This window comes from Miniopterus schreibersii (genome assembly GCF_964146895.1).
Source record: "Miniopterus schreibersii genome assembly, chromosome: 1".
Lineage (NCBI taxonomy): Eukaryota > Metazoa > Chordata > Mammalia > Chiroptera > Miniopteridae > Miniopterus > Miniopterus schreibersii.
The window spans coordinates 820726-839640 of NC_138101.1; the positions used below are offsets into that span (position 1 = coordinate 820726).

Consider the following 18915-nt stretch of genomic DNA (forward strand, 5'->3'; position numbering starts at 1 on the left):
CTGTGGGTCTGTGGCTCTTTGATCCTTTAGGTTCTGGTGTGTTCTTGGACAGCTGAGCATTGAGGAAGGTCAGAACCACCATGGCAGTGACGCCTGTTTCCTGGGCTTGCAGAGTGTATGAGGCTGCGGTTGTCATGGTAGTGACATCTAGACGTCACCAGCAGGCCTGGTCTTTGCCATTATGAGAAAAAACAAAAACAGCCTCAAATGCAGATAGGAAACGTTTCTGTGCAGAGGGACTTTGGGATTCCGGCCTCAGTGACTGTCCAGGGAGCTTGTTTCAAATTTACCTTCTTTTGTTCCCCGTGGTTCTTTCTCATTGTAGACGGGTCCTGTTTCTAGAGTATTGATGAGGAGGTAGCCTTGGGCTTTTAGGTACAGGGTAGTGCTGCTGGGAGTGGACAGACCCTCACCCTGTTGGGTCTGAAGGTGGCACTTCTGTTTCTGCAAAGTCCCAGTGGAGCGGGCATTCTGCTCTCTGTCAGCCTCGGTTGCTTCCTCCCACCAGACGAGGGGCAGGCCTTCCATGTGTGAGGTGTCTTCCAGTGGCTGAGGTGCAGAGGGGCCTGAGCCTGCTGCCCAGTCCTCCATGCTGTGAGTACAGAGCAGTCCTCTAGCTCCCAGTGCTCAGAGCGGTGTTGAGCTGCCCGCGTGCGGGTGGGCTTCCTCACAGCCGCAGCTGGTGTGTGTAGGTAACTAGATGTCCTTACATTGGGCACCAGGAATGCAGCAGGAATTCCTCACGGAGTCCCAGGAGCCTATCGAAACATGAGAAGGCACATCCTATACAAGACAGTTTTCCTCCTTTCTTGCCCAAGTTCAGGTCAGTACCTAAACAATTACACTGACAGGTGGCCTGCGGTTCTGAAGAATATGAAAGACAAGTTTTCTCTTCCATAGATCCTTTTGCTTAAGTTGGCTTTTTGTTTAAGATGTTTCGGTGCAGTGCTCAGCTGAGTCTTGTTCACACTCTTGTTGGGTGCAGTTGAGAGGAAAACACAGAGGCTGCTCAGATCTGTCGTTGCCGCCCTGAGCCCCGTGTGGATGAGAGTAACTGGCGTGGCAGGTGCAGAGGATGCTCCTGTTAGACAAGCCCAACGGTCTGATGCCCTTGCTCACCAGGCTGAGTCGAATCTTTGTGGCTTAGACATTCGCTCTGACTTGGGGAAGCATTTTACAATCATTAGACTTAGTTGATGGTTAGTTCTTTAGCTTCGGAAATAGATGGATTACCAGGTATATTTGTATCGCATGAGTCACACACTGTCCTGCGTTTGGACATGGTCCATGGCTCTCGTGGTGTCGTTCTGTTCCTCATGTAAAACATGTAAGTCACCAGGCCTTCCCATCAGGTTGTGTGTGTGGCTTACACAGATCTCCCCTCAGTATTTTTACAGAATAACAGTGTTCCTTAAGCCACTTCAGGCTCTGTTATGTGTCATGTCTCTGAACCGCACACAGTACATGTTTCCAGCATGTGCCATGCTGAATGCCGTTCGGCACAAGGCAATGTGTGGTGTTGCAGCCCCTGCAGACTGCTGGTCCTCCCAATAGGAGCCACAACCGTGGCCATGCTGCCTGGGGCTTCCGACCGGCCCTTACTTGGGCCACATGCCCTTTACCTTGCCCTTGATCCAAATGAGGAACCAGATAGGGTTGGTATTTCAAGACATTTTAGGTCATGTTATGGTTTAAATCCTTCTCGGTAAGGGAGTGTGCGGTAAATAAATTTATATTGGAGTTGTTGCTAGTAGCAGGCCACCCTAGTGAGACCGTGGATTGAGGTGACACTCGCATGACAGCCTGCGAGGGTGATGTGACATAAGTGTTTGTAACTGCATTTCTTATTCCCTCAGTAGAGCAGATTCTCACTTTGTCACCTTCACTGGTAACAGCTTCTATGGGAGCCCACACCAGTCAAGTTGGACTTGAGCTCAGCTGCCCTGTGCTGCACCTGACACGGTGGGGTCTCCCAGGACGCCTGCTGCAGTGGCGTGTCGTCGCACACTCAGTGACACCCTCACAGTCACTCTATGGAAGATTGTGACAGTCCGTTTTTAATGGTATTAATAAACACATACAATGAAGAAAACAGATAACACATTTTAAGACGAAGGTAAGATCCCTGTTCAAGGCCATTTAACAGTCACATTCATCCCATAAGAGATACATGTCCCTAGTCCAGCGGTCACTGTAGGTCTCAGGCTGGAAGGATGCCCGCAGCCAGGCTGTCCTGGGCCGCGACAAGGACACCACACCGAGGGGTCGGTCTTGTCCTCCAGTCCATAACTTACTGGATTTTTATTGGCCAACGTCAGCATCGGAACCTTCCAACAGAGAACAGACGGCACACTGAGAGGCATCCTTGCCAGCTCTCGCCATCGCCAGTGGAGCGTATTCACTGCTGTAGATGCTCAGCTAGTTTCCAGCATTAAAGGCGGGAAGGTTGTGATTCTTTTTTTTACTGAACAGTTTTACTAGGACACTACATGGAGTAAATTTGTAGGAAAGACATCATTTGCAGTGTTGTGAGCCATTGGCCTCCCGACACACTGACGCTGTCCCGGGCCCTGGTGTCATCCCCAGGGTCGCATGTCTGCATGGTGAGGACAAGGCCTCACGTGCCCTCGACTCACGGAGGCAGGAGGGGTGCTCTCCATGCGTGTCAGCAGCACGCGGCTGTTTCCCGCAGACTCTTCTGACGCCTTTTTCGTCTCGTGGGGATTTCTGACTAGCACGTGTGTTCTGAGCCATTACTCAATGTAACGCATGCAAAGCACTCAGGTGCCTGGCACCTCGCAAGGATGCAGCGGTTCGCTTGTGACAATGTGGTTGTAACAATAAAATGATAAAACCACCACCATTCCATTCTTATCCAAAAGCATAAGTGTTCTGTGGGCATGAGAAACGATCCTGAACGTGGGGACAGAGGGAACCCAGACGTGGTGGCTCTGGGCTCGTCAGGGACACTGCAGAGTGTGGGCGGTGGCTGAGGGCTGGACGGTGGCTCTGCTCAGACGGTGGGACCCGTGACCTACGGGTGGTCTGAGCCGTGCGGTTTCTAAAGGAGTGGAAGCTCAGCAGTAATGGACGATTCTCAGAAAGTTAGCCACTGAATTAGGAAATGTAAGGAACTGGTGGCGTAAAAATGGCCCCAGTTCAAGAAATGATCACCGAAGTAAAGACTCGCCTGAAAGGCCTCTGACAGGAACTGAGGGCTTCGTTTGAATCGTAGCTGTGCCAGCCAGCCAGCTGCCAGCGAGTGACTGCGTTCCTCTCCTCACGAAGAAGGAAGGGACCTCAGAGGACTCTGGTGTCCACAGAGCAGCACCGTCCGCCTCCACTGAGGATGTGGGGGCAGGGGGCCCGGGTGGGGGGTGCACTGATTCTCAGCTGGGGGCCGCATCCCCTGGGGACATCGGGAAGGGGAGTGGGCAGGTGGAGGCAGGTGTGTGCAGCACGCTGCAGGGAGGGACAGTCACCTCCCAGGACAGATTGTCCCCTCCATTGGCCATGATGGCCTTGCTGGGGAGCGTCCCTGGTAGGCCCCTGCCTTCTGGAGGGGTGAGCGGGGGCTCTGGCCTGAGCTTAGGGACGGGCTGGTGTCCTCTGCGGATTTAGTGGGGGCTCGTCTCATGTCCTAAGGAAGTCACCGCAGCACTGGGCTCGCCCTGAGCCACCTGAGCTGCCTATTGTTGAGATGTGTTTTCCAGTTATTGCACAGGGTCCTTGTGGGGACGCCATCCATGCATTGCGCACACATGCACGGGGTGGAGCCCGCAGGAACTCCATGCAGAGCACGTGGCTTTAGCTAGGTCTGTGTTGCAGCTGCTCCACGGGCGCAGGCCCTGCCTGGCGCAGAGTAGGCCGCGAAGGAACGGGACCGCGCAGGTGGCAGTGGCCGTCTGGCTATGGCTCCACTGCCTGCATGGCTCATGCAGGTCTCCCGAGGGCCTTGCTCGCCCAGGGGTGACACAGGCTGGCTGTCTGCAGTTGTGGGCTGGGGTGCAGGTGTATCTTGGGGCCCTGTAGCGGGTATCCCGCCTGTCTCATCCACTCCTCCCAACTGAAGAGAGCCCAGGGGTGAGAGGATGTTCCCAGAGCCAACAGGACACCCCAGGGCAGTTTCATGCACTGCGGACAGGGGCGTCCCAGCTTTCAGGGGACTAGGGTAGAAGGACAGGGGCTTAGGGACATTAACAGCTGAATTACCCCAGAGGAGGATGGAGAAAGCTATAAGGCGTGAACCTCAGGAACAGGCGTGGTGCGCCCTTGTCTCAGGCTCTGACCTGCTCACCCGAGGTTGGTCACCACAGGCAGTGAGAGAGGCTAGGCTTGAGGGCAACGCAGGGCCAACGTGTGCCCGACGGTGGGCGACTCATACCTCCCGACAGCCTGTCGTAGAAATGCCCTGAGAAGATAGGACTGTCAATTAGCGTCTAATTCAAAACCCAAAAAAGTGCCCCTGTGCAGGTGTGAGAGAGATGATGCAAACAGATGAGGGGCTCTTGGCCCAAAGATGGGTGGGTGTGGGCGCTGGGCCTGCTGTGGCCAATGGCTGGTCCTGGCATGTTGATCATCAGTGATAGTGTCAGCGTGTGTAAGTGAAGGCCGCCCACCACGCACCAGGCCGCCGTGAAGGTGGACGCTGGGCCGTCTTGGATGACCACCGCACACCTGTCTGGAAGGTCAGGTGGAGATGGGATCCCAGGAACTCTGGCGAGGCTACCGGTTTCTTTCTCCGGTGATCCTGACAACCCGCTCCTGGCAGAGCCCCTTTAAGTCACTACCTCATTCTGGAGGTGGTCTGGCCGCAGAGCCTCCCCACAGGGACCGGCCAGGGCAGCCCTGGCTTAGTGAGACCAGCTGTCTGAGGCCGTGTTTGTCGTTGAGATGACAGAGCTAAACCGGCATCTGCTGCTGAAGAGCTGAAACGTCGCTGCCTTACGGGGAAGGGCCCCATGCTCTGAAGCAGGCACTGGCTTTGAGGTTGTATTCTAAGTGTGCTGAGGCCTCTCTTTCAGGGTTCGGGTCAGTGAGATTGATGTTGATTCGTTAATACTGTTTTTCAGTTTTAGCCAGAATTCCAGAGATCACCACTAGTTTGCAGTGATGGGGAGTGGACTGTCCTTAGCTGGTGGAAGACGGCCTGTGTCGTACCCCTTGTTGCTGTCTGGTACGGGTGGGCTCCCGGGGGTCTTCCCTGGTGTCCCTCCAGCGGCTCAGGTCAGGCTGGGACCCGGCAGGCCGTATCTTGTTGGATGCCTTTGTAACTAGATGGTTACGTGTTAGATCCACATGCGCAGTTTTTTGTGGCCTACACGTGGTGGTTGGGTTTATTGCATGTAGTGTGTGAGCATGTGTTTTGAAACGAGCTAACTATTGAGACCGAGGTGGTGGTGGGGGCGGCCCGGCCCAGCCTTGGGTGTGCTCAGCCGCACGTGCTGATGGCGGATGGAGGGGGCTTTGTTTCTGTTGTCCAGTCACCCTCCCTGGCCGCTTTCTGCTAAGGACACGCTGGTTGGTAGGGTTGCTTTAGAGACTCGTTGTCTGTGACAAAGGAGCCCTGGTTCTGCAGCCAGGCCACCACGTGGCTCTTGCTGGTACGCCCTGGGGCTCTGGGACCACATAGCAGCTGCCTGGCTCCGAGGTACAGGGGTGACTCACCCAGCCCTGGAAGCTGGGCAGCTGGGGGGGTTCTGGGCCGCATGGTCTCAAGGGGCTGCTTTAGGAAAGATCACTGCGAGTTGTGGCATCTGGGTGATGGGGGACTTACTTGAAAGTTATTTTAACTCACGACGCCTCACTGTGGTCGCCTGGGAGGCCTGTGTGAGACCAGTCTTCTGACTACGCTGACGAAGCCTGCTGGGCCCAGGTCCCTGTCGCCTGCAAATCCACACGCTGTGTGGAAGAACTGGTCTCCCGCAGAGAAGCATAAACATGGAAGTGGGTACAGAAGTACTTACTGTCTGAGGCCTGTCATTGTGCTTCATGATCGACGTGGTGTCCAACCTGTGAAGGGATTTGTTGTCAAAATAAAACCCACTGTGTGACGCCTTGGGAGGCGGCCCCGGGGCTGCTCTCCAGGCCCAGCGGGGAGGGCCTGCGGGGCTGCGCGTCGCCCCACGCTGCCTCACTTCTAGGAGCTGGTTCACGCGTGGTCACCTGTCACGGGTGTTGAGGAGGCGGCATTCTGGCCGTTAAGGAACGTTTCTCAGGCCAGTAAGCAAGTTGACACTGTCACAGAGTAGAGCAGAGGAAGGGTTTCAGACCAGGGCGCTGAGGTCGGGCGCGGCTTCACGGAGACTGCTTGCCTGGGGAGGCGTGGTGTGCGGGGGGCGGCGGGAAGCCTGGCAGTCTGTCCGCTCGGTCAGTCCTTTCTCCTTTTTCCAAATGGACATCCTGTTGGACATGGAGTAGACCGTAGATGCTGTAGACTGAGACTGGGGACTGTGTTGGGACCACGCGGGTGGCTGTTGCTTTCATAAACGCATCTCCGAGTAGATGCCGTCAGTGCTGCACGCGGAGCCTGTGCCCGGAGTGGGGTGTGCCGCCTGGCGCTGGGCCCGCTGGGGTTTGCAGGCAGAGCCCGTGGACCCCGACTGTGCTAGTTGTGACCTGCTTGCTGGGAGGGCGGGGGCTGGGGACGGACTGTCGCACTGTCCATGGACTGTGATATTGTAAGGTCTGTGTTCTGTATGTGCCCCTTGGACCCCGACCAGGAAACGAGCTCTGTGTGTCTAACAGTATATTTCTATCCCAAATGTGTATCCAGTGTTTATTTCCTCAAAACAAACTCTGTTAATGTGGGAACTATCTCCAAGTGAAACGTGCTCACTTTCTGTAAATCTTAAATAAAAGGTGCTGTTCCTTCCTCTGACCCAGGACTGGTCTGTGTCTTCTGTCCCTCTCCCATGCATTTTTCTTTCAGCTTTTAGATCGGCTCCAGCCGCGTTGAGGGAGGAACCGGGCTGGTGGGCTGGCACCGGGCTGTCTTCCTTGGAGCCCCCACCAAAGGCCCTCTCTCTGGGTCTGGTGGCTCCTTCAGGCCGGCCTCGGGGCCGCACAGCCGCTGCTCCTGCTGCCCGGGTCCCCATGCTCACCAGTCTGCAGTGCTCGGCCCGCTGGGGACCTGTATCTGAAGGACATGGAATTTGGAGTGTGGGCTCAGAGCATCCTTCAGGTTGCCTCTTTCTGGGTGTTCGTGTTAGACACTGAGGGGCTGAGGTGACAGCAGGGGTTGTGGGCCCGGCCGCCCCCTCTGGTCAGCCTCCCGGTGACCCAGCTTTACCATGTGAGACCTGGGATTTAGTGTCTGTCCACACCGCTAGTTCCCTCTCCCCGGAAAAGGTCGCTTTCTCTTCAGACTGTGACTGTGGGGTGTGTCAGACACAAGAGGGTGTCGAGGCTGGAACGGCAGCCACCCCTGTCCCGCCACAGACCCCGCCAGAGCCAGCAGGCCCCTCCAGACGCCAGCCCGCCGTCCCACGAGCTTTCACGCCAGCACAGCCCGTGTGTGTGGTGGGTTTTCTTCTTCCTTCTGACGAAGTTCATGGGCAAGGCTGCAGAATTGGGTGGTTGTCTGGTGGGCTGTGTTGTTTTGTTTTTGTTTGTTTTTTACTGTGGCCCTATTTGCATTTCGTGTTTTGTGCTCCTGGGCAAACAGCAAGCCTGTGACACAGCCTTGTGGCTACTGAGTGGACAGGAAGTAGTTCATATGTTTGCTCTGTTGAAAATCCAGTTTTCAACACTTACTGAACAGATAAATACATGACGTGTTTTTAGGGTTTTTTAAAAAAACCTCAAATTGCTGTATGAGACAGTTTTCTATTTAAAGATTGCCTATTGCTGGTGAAGGGAGGGGTGCTGAGTCCAAGACGGGGGAGGGGTGGCCGGTTCTGAAAGACCTGAGTGAGGGCGAGATGGTCAGCCGCCCGGGAGCCCCCCCCCTCCCGGCCCTGCACTCAGAATCTCGGGTCGCAGGCGGCTCTCACCTGCCCGTCCCGGGGGAAGGCGGCCTGGTCTGCCCTCTGGTGTTCGACATGTTTCTGAAAGGATGTCTCGCTGGCCGGGTGTAGACGAGCAGATCACAGATGAAGGCTCACGTTCTGACTGCACGTGAATTTCTGGTTCTCTCAGAAATTCATTGGGTATCGATATGTTTTTCCTACTTAAAATAGTTGGGCTGTAACCCGTTGGGTAAGAAAGGCCGGATTCTCTGTCCCAGAGCCCATCTTCGGTCACCTACTAGAGCACACTGGGGTTTTGTAACGGTCACTTCATTTTCAAGGGGAATGTTAAATCTCTTCCCGCACATATGTGTGTGTACACGGAGACTGAACGTCAGCCGGAGTGAAGTCCGTTTCCGAATTTCTGCGCAGCTTATCAGCAAGTTGGGTTATCAGAAAGCCAGTTGGTGACTAGCGTTTGCAGAGAAGAGCTGTCCGTGCAGGCGGACGTGGAGAGACCAGTGCGCGTGTGCCACTCGTGTGCGTGTGGACCGGACGGAGCCCAGGCAGGCCTGCCCCTGAGGCTCCCTGCTACTAGTGAACTGTCGTCCGCCTCCCTCATCTGCAGGTCTCGGACGGCCCAGGAGACGAGCCCTTGGAGTCCCCATATGAAAGTGCAGACGAAACGCAGACTGAAGTGTCCATCTCATCCAAGAAGTCAGAGCGAGGAGTAACTGCCAAAAAGGAGCATGTGTGCCAGGTGAGGGGGCACTGCTCTGCACCCTGCCGCCCTGGCCGGCCAGGGAGTTGGGGCCTGGTCCCAGCTCTGCCTCCTCCCACAGCCTGGCCATGGTCACTGCTGGTTTTTATTCTGAAGGTGTCTGGCTTCCCCACGGGCACACGCTGGGCTGACGGGCAGGCAGGTCACCAGAGTGCTCTGTGCCCAGCACTGTGAAGGCGTCCGGGGGACTTTTGTGGTCAGCTCCATCCTCTCAGCTGCCTTGGGATGAGCTGGACTCTGGGAGGGTGTGCGAGCCTTTTCCCAGCTTTCCCAGCTCACCTTCCCCTCCCGAGCGTGTCCTTTCGGCTTCTGGTCCTCCTGGTGCCCATTGCTGTTGCCCAGGGTCCCTTTTGCACCCAGTGCCTGGTGTTCAGCTGACACCGGGGTTTCTACTCGGGGTATCTCGGTGTGCATGTCCCGTTCTTGGAGGAGCTGCAGGGAGGGAGGGCTGCGTGGGGCTTCACCCGTGCTTTCTGCTTCCAGCTATGTGAGAAGACTGGCAGTCTCCTGCTCTGCGAGGGCCCCTGCTGCTCGGCCTTCCACCCCGCCTGCCTCGGGCTGTCCCGGCCGCCGGAAGGGAGGTTCACCTGCAACGAGTGCGCCTCAGGCAAGTGCTGTCCCAGCTCAGAAACCGTGGGCAGTGCCCAGGCAGGTGTTTTGTGTGTGTGTGTGTGAGTGACGCCCCTCCCAGCCTCTCTCCTCCCTGCACACCGAGGGCTCCGAGCAAACCCACATCAGCTGAGAACAGACCCTTCCCTGCCCCTAGCAGGTGCCCCGCGCCCCTGTGACCCCACAGTTGCTCCCCTCAGTACCTCCCATCAGGTGGTTAGTGTGACAGCTTTCAAAAAAGAGGGTGACTCACAATTACTCTGGTACGAGGTAACCAGCAGAGTGATGTCCTGTGGGCCACGTGAGCCTGGCTCTGTGGGAGGTGGCCGTGGGAGGTGCCACAGTTCGTACAGGCGACCTGGCCAGCTGCAGGAACATAGAGTCCCTGACCGAGCTGCAGTGAGCGCAGCTCCGCGCTGTCCCTGAGCGGCCGCTGCTCTGGTTGGGCTGTGTGGGCTTCACCAGCAGTGGGGGGCTGATAGGAAGTTGGTGGCACAGTGGCCCTTCACTCTTCACCTCCTGTCCTCGCTGGCTCCTGACTCTCTTGAGAACAATCCCTCAGTCAGGAGACACCGGGTCTTCCGGGGAGTCCCCCCAGGTGATGGCATCCACTGGACACCTCACTTCAGGGCACCGGTGCTGTCCATGGTTCTTCACGTGGTCAGCACGTGGTTCATTAACTGCTCTCCGCGGGAGATTGACCGCCTTCCTTCTGCGAGCTCTCACCCTTCCCACTTCTTGCTCACTTGAGGGGGTGCCCACCTGGCTGCCGTCACTTCCCTGTCCTCCAGGTGAGGCTGGAGCTCAGGCCGTCGCAGCGGCACCCCGACATAGGACTTTCTGAAGCCGCTGGACGGCTCCCCACGTGGTGGGAAGTAACCGATGCTCTAGCAGCCAGGCTGCCTCCCCGAGCTGCTGGCTTTCATGGCTCAGGGACCCACAGCTCATTCTCGTGCCCATCCCCTCTCTGCCCCTCTCAACCGCTCGTTAGGGGTGCACTCGTGCTTCGTGTGTAAGGAGAGCGCGGTGGACGTGAAGCGCTGTGTCGTGTCGCAGTGTGGAAAGTTTTACCACGAAGCTTGTGTGAGGAAATACTCCCTGACGGTGTTTGAGAGCCGGGGCTTCCGCTGCCCTCTGCACAGCTGCCTGAGCTGCCACGCGTCCAACCCCTCCAGCCCACGCCCCACAAAAGGTACACGCACCAGGAGGGCTGCTGCGCTGGTCCAGCGTCGGCCACGGGGGTGCCGGGAGGGTGGGCTTGTAGCCGCTGGTGGTGTTCAGAGTAACCGTTTTTTTCTGTTACTGACTCAACACAGGTTGGGTTACTGTTCTCTTTTTTTTTTTTTTTTAATATATCTTTATTGATTTCAGAGAGAGGAAAGGAGAGAGAGAGAGAGATAGAAACATCAATGATGAGAGAACCATTGATCGGCTGCAGCCCACAACCCGGGCATGTGCCCTGACCAGGAATCAAACCCTGACCGCCTGGATCCTAGGTCGACGCTCAACCGCTGAGCCACGCCCAGCTGGGCGGGTTACTGTTCTCTTGACGAAGGACTTGCCTCCCCCACCCCTACCCCTTTGGTCTCCCTTCCTCTGCAAGAAGGGGGGGGCAGGAAGAGAGAGAGAGAAACATGGATGTGAGAGAGACACAGCGATTGGCTGCCTCCCACATGCAGGGCTGGGGATCGAAACTGCAACCCAGGTACATGCCTTTGACCGGGAGTCGAACCCACGACCCTTCAGTCCGCGGGCCAATGCTGTAACCGCTGAGCACACTGGCCAGGGCTAGAGTATGACGTTTTAAAGGCTTGACCATTTCCTCAAACATTTTTTGAAGAACCATTGTCTTGAGGAAATGTGTTTTCACGACATCTGTTGAATATTCTTACCCTGCTCATCAAAGTTACGTGTTCATCAGATACTCCCAGTGCGTTTCCGCGTTAACTCCCTAACCAGGTGGGCCGGGTTGTCTCGCTGCTGTTTGCTGGGCGGGGGCTTCAGCGTCTCTCGCCTCCAGGTAAAATGATGCGGTGTGTCCGCTGCCCCGTCGCCTATCACGGAGGGGACGCTTGTCTGGCAGCCGGCTGCTTGGTGATCGCCTCCCACAGCATCGTCTGCACAGCCCACTTCACTGCGCGGAAGGGGAAGCGGCACCATGCCCACGTCAACGTGAGCTGGTGCTTCGTGTGCTCCAAAGGTGAGGCTGGGCAGGGCTGCGCGTCCACACGCCTCGAGCACATGCAGCAGGAGCGGCCTGCTGAGGGCAGATGCTAGTGCTCGGCCGGCTGTGTGGTCCCCGTGGTGTTTCCTTGTGCTCACGGGTGGCCCTGCACTGCGACTTTTCTGAGTTAACCATGATCGCGTCACAGATTGTGGGAAGTTGTAAGTGGTGAAATGTAGTTTGCTTGTGTGTCAGCATATAGATCCCTGTTTGTCTGGGAGTCACATGTGTACAGATCCCTGGTCCTAGACGACTGTCTGTCTGGGAGTCAGGTGCGTACAGATCCCTGGTCCTAGACGACTGTCTGTCTGGGAGCCAGGTGCGTACAGATCCCTGGTCCTAGACGACTGTCTGGGAGTCAGATGTGCGGGAGCTGCAGACGGAAGTGGCAGGTCCGGGCCTGCCGAGTCCACAGGCCCCTCGTGTCGGTGAGGCTGAGCGTCCCCTCCCTTGCAGGAGGGAGCCTGCTGTGCTGCGAGTCCTGCCCGGCAGCCTTCCACCCCGACTGTCTGAACATCGAGATGCCGGATGGCAGCTGGTTCTGCAATGACTGCCGGGCCGGGAAGAAACTGCATCACCAGGACATCGTTTGGGTCAAACTTGGGAACTACAGGTGTGAGATGGAGCCCTGTGCTTGCCTCCTGTTTATGTTTTTTACTTTGCAGTGCTTGCCGTGTGAAATGATTGTCACTCTCTCTGAAGAGTCTGTGAACCCTGTTTTTAATATTTATAATAGATGGTGGCCGGCAGAAGTTTGCCATCCCAAAAATGTTCCCCCAAATATTCAGAAAATGAAGCACGAGATTGGAGAATTCCCTGTGTTTTTCTTTGGGTCTAAAGATTATTACTGGACGCATCAGGCTCGAGTGTTCCCGTACATGGAAGGGGACCGGGGCAGCCGCTACCAGGGGGTCAGAGGCATCGGAAGAGTCTTCAAAAACGGTACGGACATTTCCTGGTGGAGGAAAACGGCGATCGTGGTGCTAACCCTGGTTTCTGCTCTTGAAAGTGTGGTTTCTGAGGAAAGCCTGAGTGTCCCGGCTGCACTGTAATGAGGGAGGACAGGCTGGCGACTGGCCGTGGAGGCTCAGGGTGGGGCGGACTGTTGAGTAACTTGAGTAACGGGTTTGTGGTTAATTCACTGACGCATTGACGCTGCCTTCAGGAAACCACGTTACTGCTGGTTTGCAGGAGTGTCTCCCAGCTTGCTGCTGTTAGGATCGAGGTGTGGGGGCAGCTTGCTTGTTGTCTAGACCCCAGGCACTGGGCCAGGTGTGGGCAGGGAGACAGACGCCCACCCGGAGTCCCCAGCCAGGTGTGCGATGGTGTCCGGCGAAGGCACAGCCCCTGGGCCGTGGGAGGCTGCGCGAGGTCGGGCCGCGTGCGCAGTGAGAGCGCCTCCTCGCTCTGAGCGACAGCTGCAGGCTGCCCTGAGCAGGGCCGCTCTGCTCTCCGCACCCAGCAGGTGCTCAGGTCTGAATCAGGGCGGCAGGCGTCAAAAGATGTTCCAAAGTTGTTATGGAAAGAGACGTTGAAATTGTGAGGGAGCTGTACTGAGTTTAAGCTGGGACGTCGTCAGGCCAGGCTTTGTGGTCTCCCGAGTCCAGCGCTGGAGGCCCGGGCAGATCCGACCAGTGCTGCTGCCAGCGGGCAGGCCCTGCACGCCCATCACAGCTGTCGCTGTAGCGACCACCCTACAGAAGCCTGGCCTGGCCGGTGGGGCCCCAGGAGCTCTGTTGGGTTTAAAACGTCTGCAGCATTTAAACACCCCCCCTTAGGTTTTGCACACCTTCTAGTCGGATGGGAACTGGGAAGTGCACTCACAGGAGGCGAGAGTTTGGAGTAAGCGTTAAAGCACAGAGCTCACGGGTAGGTGTGCTTGTTTATGGAAACCTTTGCTTGTATCTCACTGACTTTTTAGCACTGCAAGAAGCAGAAACTCGTTTTCGTGAAATCAAACTTCAGCGGGAAGCCAGGGAGACACAGGAGAGCGAGCGGAAGCCCCCGCCCTACAAGCACATCAAGGTGATGGTCGACAGCTGCCTGGCGCGGGGTGTCCGGTGCACACGCAGGTGGCGGGAGCACAGTGCGAGGGGTGTCGTGAGCGAGCTCCTCTCTGGAGGAGGCCCAGGCAGAGAGCAGATTCTGTGCCTCCAGCGTGACCTTGCGCACGGGGACGTGGTGGGGCTGGTCGGAGGCTCAGCCTGACATCCTGGAGTAGGAGGGGCTGAGGGATGGGCCAGCATCCTTGTTGCCAAGCCCCGGAGACAGGCTGGGACCAGAGGCGGTCAGCCCGGGCCAGTGCCAGCCAGAGCCTGAGACAGAATGAAGGGCCCGCTTGGAGGTGTGGCGAGCAGGGGACGGGGACAGAGTTGTGCCTGTGGCACTGTGTGCTCAGTGAGCCCGGAGCTGGCAGGCAGTCACCGTCACACAGCCCAGTTCTGAGACATGGTGCCCTCGCCTCTGCGCCCACAGAGCCGGTCACCAGGCCAGCTGGCCAGGGACCCCGCCTGGCTCCCGTGGTCTGGGCCGTGCAGGCAGTGCTGTCACCTGCTGGGCCTTACCTGGGAAAAGTTCCCAGAAAGAGTTACTGGGTCAGAGAGCCCTAGGCCCAGGCTCCCAGGCGCGTCTCCAGGCTGGTCCGAGTGCGGCAGCTCGTCAGCCCCGTCTCCCCGGAACCCCCCTCTTCAGTTTTCTCTGCGTCTTCATTGTCAGGCTGCTCGAGGCCACGAGCACAGAGACCGCCCTGGGCCCACCTCCTCCTCTTGGGGGTGCCTGTGGGTGCTCGTTACAGAGGCTGGGACGGATGTGTGGGGCCGTGAGGAGCTCGGGGCTGGTCAGGTGACCCGCAGGCACTGCCCGGTCCTGAGCTGTCTGCCTCTTCCTGTCACAGCCGCCCAGCTGGATAAGTGTCAGCTGCCTCGTAGACGAGGGACACAAATGCTGGGACAGAGCGCATGGGGGGTGGCGGCTGGGCTGGGCTTTAGCCAGGTCAGCCTGTCTGCCTGCACCTGTGCCAGGGCCGCTGTGACCCGTGTGGGCTGCGGACCTCCCGCCCATTCCCCACTGGGCCTCCGAAGCTTACAGACTGGAGGCTGGCGGGGTGGGGCAGGGCTGTGCAGTGGTGTCGGGGCTCCTCTGGGTGCAGGAGTTCTGTGCAGGGCGTAGGGGCCCCATCAGGGGTGCCATGTGGTGCAGGCGCCGGGAAGCAACCCTCGTGTGTAGGCTGAGGCAGCCTTCCTTCCCTGCAGGTGAATAAGCCATACGGGAAAGTGCAGATCCACACCGCCGACATTTCCGAGATCCCCAAGTGCAACTGTAAGCCCACGGACGACAACCCCTGCGGCCTCGACTCGGAGTGCCTGAACAGGATGCTCATGTTCGAGTGCCACCCGCAGGTGTGCCCAGCCGGGGAGTTCTGCCAGAACCAGTGCTTCAGCAAGCGGCAGTATCCCGAGACCCAGATCATCCGGACGGACGGCAAAGGCTGGGGCCTGGTCGCCAAGCGGGACATCCGAAAGGTCTGCCCTGCCCCCAGGACTCTGTCCAGCCGGTTCCTAGGCCGAGCCGCGCTGTGTCTGCACTCGCAGAGGGGCCGCTTAGCGTGTTTCAGTTACCGCAGTTGGATGTTAAACATCCCCTGAAAGTTATTCACCAAAGTAAAGCAAAGCTTACAAATCCCCTTAGAACGAGCCTCCCGCAGAACCTGGGTGGCTGCTTTCGTGAAGCGAGATGTGAAGGATCTGCGTCCCCAGCGGGCAGCCGCCCGGGACTGGCAGGCTCGAGGGGCGGGGGCGGCAGAGGCCTGGGTGGTGGGCGGGGCGGCCTCTAGCCCGTGCTCTGCCCGCAGGGGGAGTTCGTGAACGAGTATGTGGGCGAGCTGATCGACGAGGAGGAGTGCATGGCCCGGATCAGGCGCGCACACGAGAACGACATCACCCACTTCTACATGCTCACCATCGACAAGGTAGGGCCGTGTCCCCGCTGGCCTGCGGCGTCCTGGGCGTGGCGTCTGAGGGCTCGCCCTTTACACGTGCGCAGGGCCCCGCAGCTCCTGAGGGCCGGAGCCTCCTGCCCATTGGTGTGCGAGTGTCTTGGGGCCTCGCGTGTCCACCGGAGCCTGAGGGGTGCACTGCCCTTGTCCGAGCATCAGGGAGGAGACGGCACAGACGGGGTGACGCCGCGCCGTCACAGGGAGCAGACCCCCGTCGTCACTGCTGGTCTGAGCCCAGATTCGTAAACAGTGTGGAGCAAAGGTCGGCTGGCAGGGCCAGTGTCCTCGGGAGAGGGGTGGTGACACCCTCTGCTTCAGTGCGGGGATGAAGAGCTCGTCAGGGACGCGGTCTCGGGCCCTTTCTGGGCGAATCCTCTCGTGGCCACAGCCACCCCCAAGGTGGCAGGTTTACACCTGCCTCTGCCATGCCCTCCTAGGGGCGGGGCGGGGCTGTTTAGCCGAAACTGAAACCCTAGGCTGTGCCTTGCCTCTTTCAGAGCCTAAGTTAAATGTGTGTGCTGTGGAGCCGCCAAGCTGCTCCTCTAACACAGGTTGGTCCCTGAGGTGGGGGCACCCGGGGCACCGGCCGGAGCCAGGGAACAGCCTCGACACGGGCGAGTCAGCCGTTCTCACTGAGGCAAAGCAGACAAAGGCCCTGCTGGACGTGTCCTGGCACCGCAGGACGAGGGCTCCACGGGCAGACCCTCCACGTAGGTTTAGGTTCTGGTGAGAACCGGAGACAAACCAGGTGGAAGGAAATAGCGGGAAAGTGTGTTAGAGACACGAAAACCAGGAAGGCGGTTTAGAGGTCACGAGGGCAGCAGGCCCGAGGGGGAGACAGGCCGGTCTGGACAGTCACACGGTGCGGCCTGCAGCCGTGGAGACGCAGCCGGTGGGTGGGGAAGTCGGACAGCTGCCCGCGGGAGCGAGGCGGAGCGCAGCAGAGGGGACAGGTTAGGAGACGGCCGAGGGGTGTAGGGGCAGGACGTTGTTCGGGTGCAGGAAGGACAGCGACACCCACCGTTTCTGGTCGAGGGGTGAAGCCTCGTGAAGGTGTAAATCTTCCGAAATGTAAGGTCACATTTCATTGACCTTGTGGGCAGCCCAGAGTCCGCACGGTGCCTTGTGTCAGTGAAGGGGGACCCGAGCCCTGGGTCTGCTGGGGCTGCCTGCCCTGGGCGGTGGCCACGCCTCCCCCTCACTCGTGACCCAGATGGAACAGAGCCAGGAAAACGGGCATTTGTTACGATGTCGGAAACCCTGGGCACGCCGAGCCAGGGATGGTAAAACAGCCCCATAAAACTGAGGGAGCTCTGACACATTTATTCAGAGTTTATACAAAAGCAGAGCATCTGAAAACCAGTAAGAGAGAAAAAACTGTAAGGACAGGTGGGCCAGCCCGGTGGCGTGCTCGCTGACCCCTGGGCGGGCGACCAGTGGCCGAGGCCAGGACGGGGCTGCCTGCTGTCGGTGGCGGGCGTGGGTGCGACTCCTTGCCCAGGAGGCGTTCGTGCAGACGCCGGCCGGACGAGAGAGAGGTTGCAGCCTTGTCACTGACTGTGGCCAGGGACTGTCCTCAGACGCCCGGTGCGGTGAGAAGAGCAGAGTCTCGGGCGCGGGGCAGTGCAGTGCGCGGACTCCCGCGTTTGCTTGTGCTGGTCAGACGTGACTCTGTGCTGTCTGGTGACTGATACGTGATGGGGCCTTATTTTCACACCTGGCCCCGGGCACTCCTGGCGCAGCAGGGCCGCCCCCCGTGGAGGTCGGTGTGGGATTGGAGGCTCCTTGTGGCTGGGCAGCTGCGTCGCTTCTGGGTTTTGCCTCAGTGGATGCAGACGTCCCCGCACACAGGGCGCCTCGTCTCAGGGCTACCCCAGCTGCTCGTAACACGGTTCCCGCCCGGCTCCGACCCTGGCACGGCGGGCCTCCCACTGAGGCCAGCTTTCCGTGTCAGCAGCATCTCAGCTGCTCAGAGTGTGGGGCCTGCCCTCCTGCTGAGCGTCGTGTTCATGTCCTGCTCTTTTCGTAACTGGGATGGTCCCTTCTCTCAGGGTGTGAGAATTCGGGTGCTGCTGGTGTTGACCTCCAGCGTTCTGCCTCCCTTGTCTGTCATCGGATGGGAGGCGTTGGGGACCTTTGCCGAGGACCCTGGGCTCTGCAGGGCTCGGTCCTGTCCACGTGGTCCTGACCCACCCTTTGTGAGCCACAGAAAAGGGACTGGATTGGGGGTGTCCTGTCTGAGTGGACACAGGAGACCACGGTTTCCAGTACGACACCAGTTGTCCATGAACCTCCTAATGTGAGAGGCCCCTCTGAGTGAGACTGATGCCGAGAGTTGCCCCTTGCCAGTGCTACTTGAAACCTGAGCTGTACCTTACAGGACCGCATAATTGACGCTGGCCCCAAAGGCAACTATTCCCGATTTATGAATCACAGCTGCCAGCCCAACTGCGAGACCCTCAAGTGGACGGTGAATGGTGACACGCGTGTGGGCCTGTTTGCCGTGTGTGACATTCCTGCAGGTATGGCACCCGGGCTCCTTGGGGTCCCAGCTGTGTGGTCAGGATGCAGGGCTCGGGGAGGCGGCTGGTCACTCGGGAACCTTGTTTGTGTTGAGGGTCTGTTTTATGAGGTGACCTTGCACAGCCGCGGGGCCGTGTAGGCAGAGGGCACGGGCGCCTGGCGGCTGGGTGTTCAGCTGGATGGGTAGGGTTTCCATGCGGCTTGTCTGCTGTCACCAGGGACGGAGCTGACTTTCAACTACAACCTTGACTGTCTGGGCAATGAGAAGACCGTGTGCCGCTGTGGAGCCTCCAACTGCAGCGGGTTCCTTGGGGACCGACCGAAGGTGAGGGCCCCGCTCCCCGAACACATCCCTGGGAGTCACAAGTGGCTTCTTTCTAGCTGACTTGCTGCCAGGACGGGCGGGGTGCGGGCGAGGCTGTCTGCTGTCCCTCTTGGTTCCTCACCGCGTCGTGTCCCGGGCTCGTAGCAGAGCAGCCAGACTGGTGCCTTGACAGCAGGCCTTCGTCTCAAACAGTCAGGAGGCCAGGAACCCGAAATCAGTGTCGTCAGGGCTGCGCTCCCTCTGAGGCTCTGGGAGGAAGTCTGTCCCTGGCTGCAGTCCTGCTGCCCTGGGCTGGTGGCTGCTTCTCCCCAGTCCCTGCGCCCACCGTCACCTGGCCCCTCCTGTGTATCCCTCTCCCCCCCTTATAAGGACACCAGTCAGACGGGATTAGGGCCACCCTGCCCCAGTGTGACCTCACCTTGACTTAGTTACATCTGCACCTACCTTCTGCGGAAAGACATGAACTTGGGGGTCACACAGCGTCTGCCCATTTGCTCGCTCTCACCACAG

General features: G+C 58.6%; 1 protein-coding gene across 6 annotated transcripts in view; it reads left to right on the forward strand.

The window, feature by feature from the left end:
- The window catches only part of NSD2 (nuclear receptor binding SET domain protein 2), a 61693-nt gene that overhangs the window by 38355 nt on the left and 4423 nt on the right, over nucleotides 1–18915 (forward strand). For 2 of the 6 annotated variants that reach the window (XM_081122739.1, XM_081122740.1), the window contains exons 10-20: nucleotides 8578–8709; nucleotides 9214–9337; nucleotides 10331–10531; nucleotides 11360–11539; nucleotides 12020–12176; nucleotides 12300–12505; nucleotides 13485–13588; nucleotides 14815–15084; nucleotides 15414–15530; nucleotides 17938–18079; nucleotides 18299–18405. In XM_081122739.1, the coding sequence (XP_080978865.1) occupies nucleotides 8578–8709; nucleotides 9214–9337; nucleotides 10331–10531; nucleotides 11360–11539; nucleotides 12020–12176; nucleotides 12300–12505; nucleotides 13485–13588; nucleotides 14815–15084; nucleotides 15414–15530; nucleotides 17938–18079; nucleotides 18299–18405 (1740 nt within the window). Of the gene's footprint in view, nucleotides 1–1856; nucleotides 6881–8577; nucleotides 8710–9213; nucleotides 9338–10330; nucleotides 10532–11359; nucleotides 11540–12019; nucleotides 12177–12299; nucleotides 12506–13484; nucleotides 13589–14814; nucleotides 15085–15413; nucleotides 15531–17937; nucleotides 18080–18298; nucleotides 18406–18915 lie in introns of those variants that run through there. The other 4 variants (XR_013997784.1, XM_081122743.1, XM_081122742.1 and 1 more) reach the window with 4 other exon arrangements.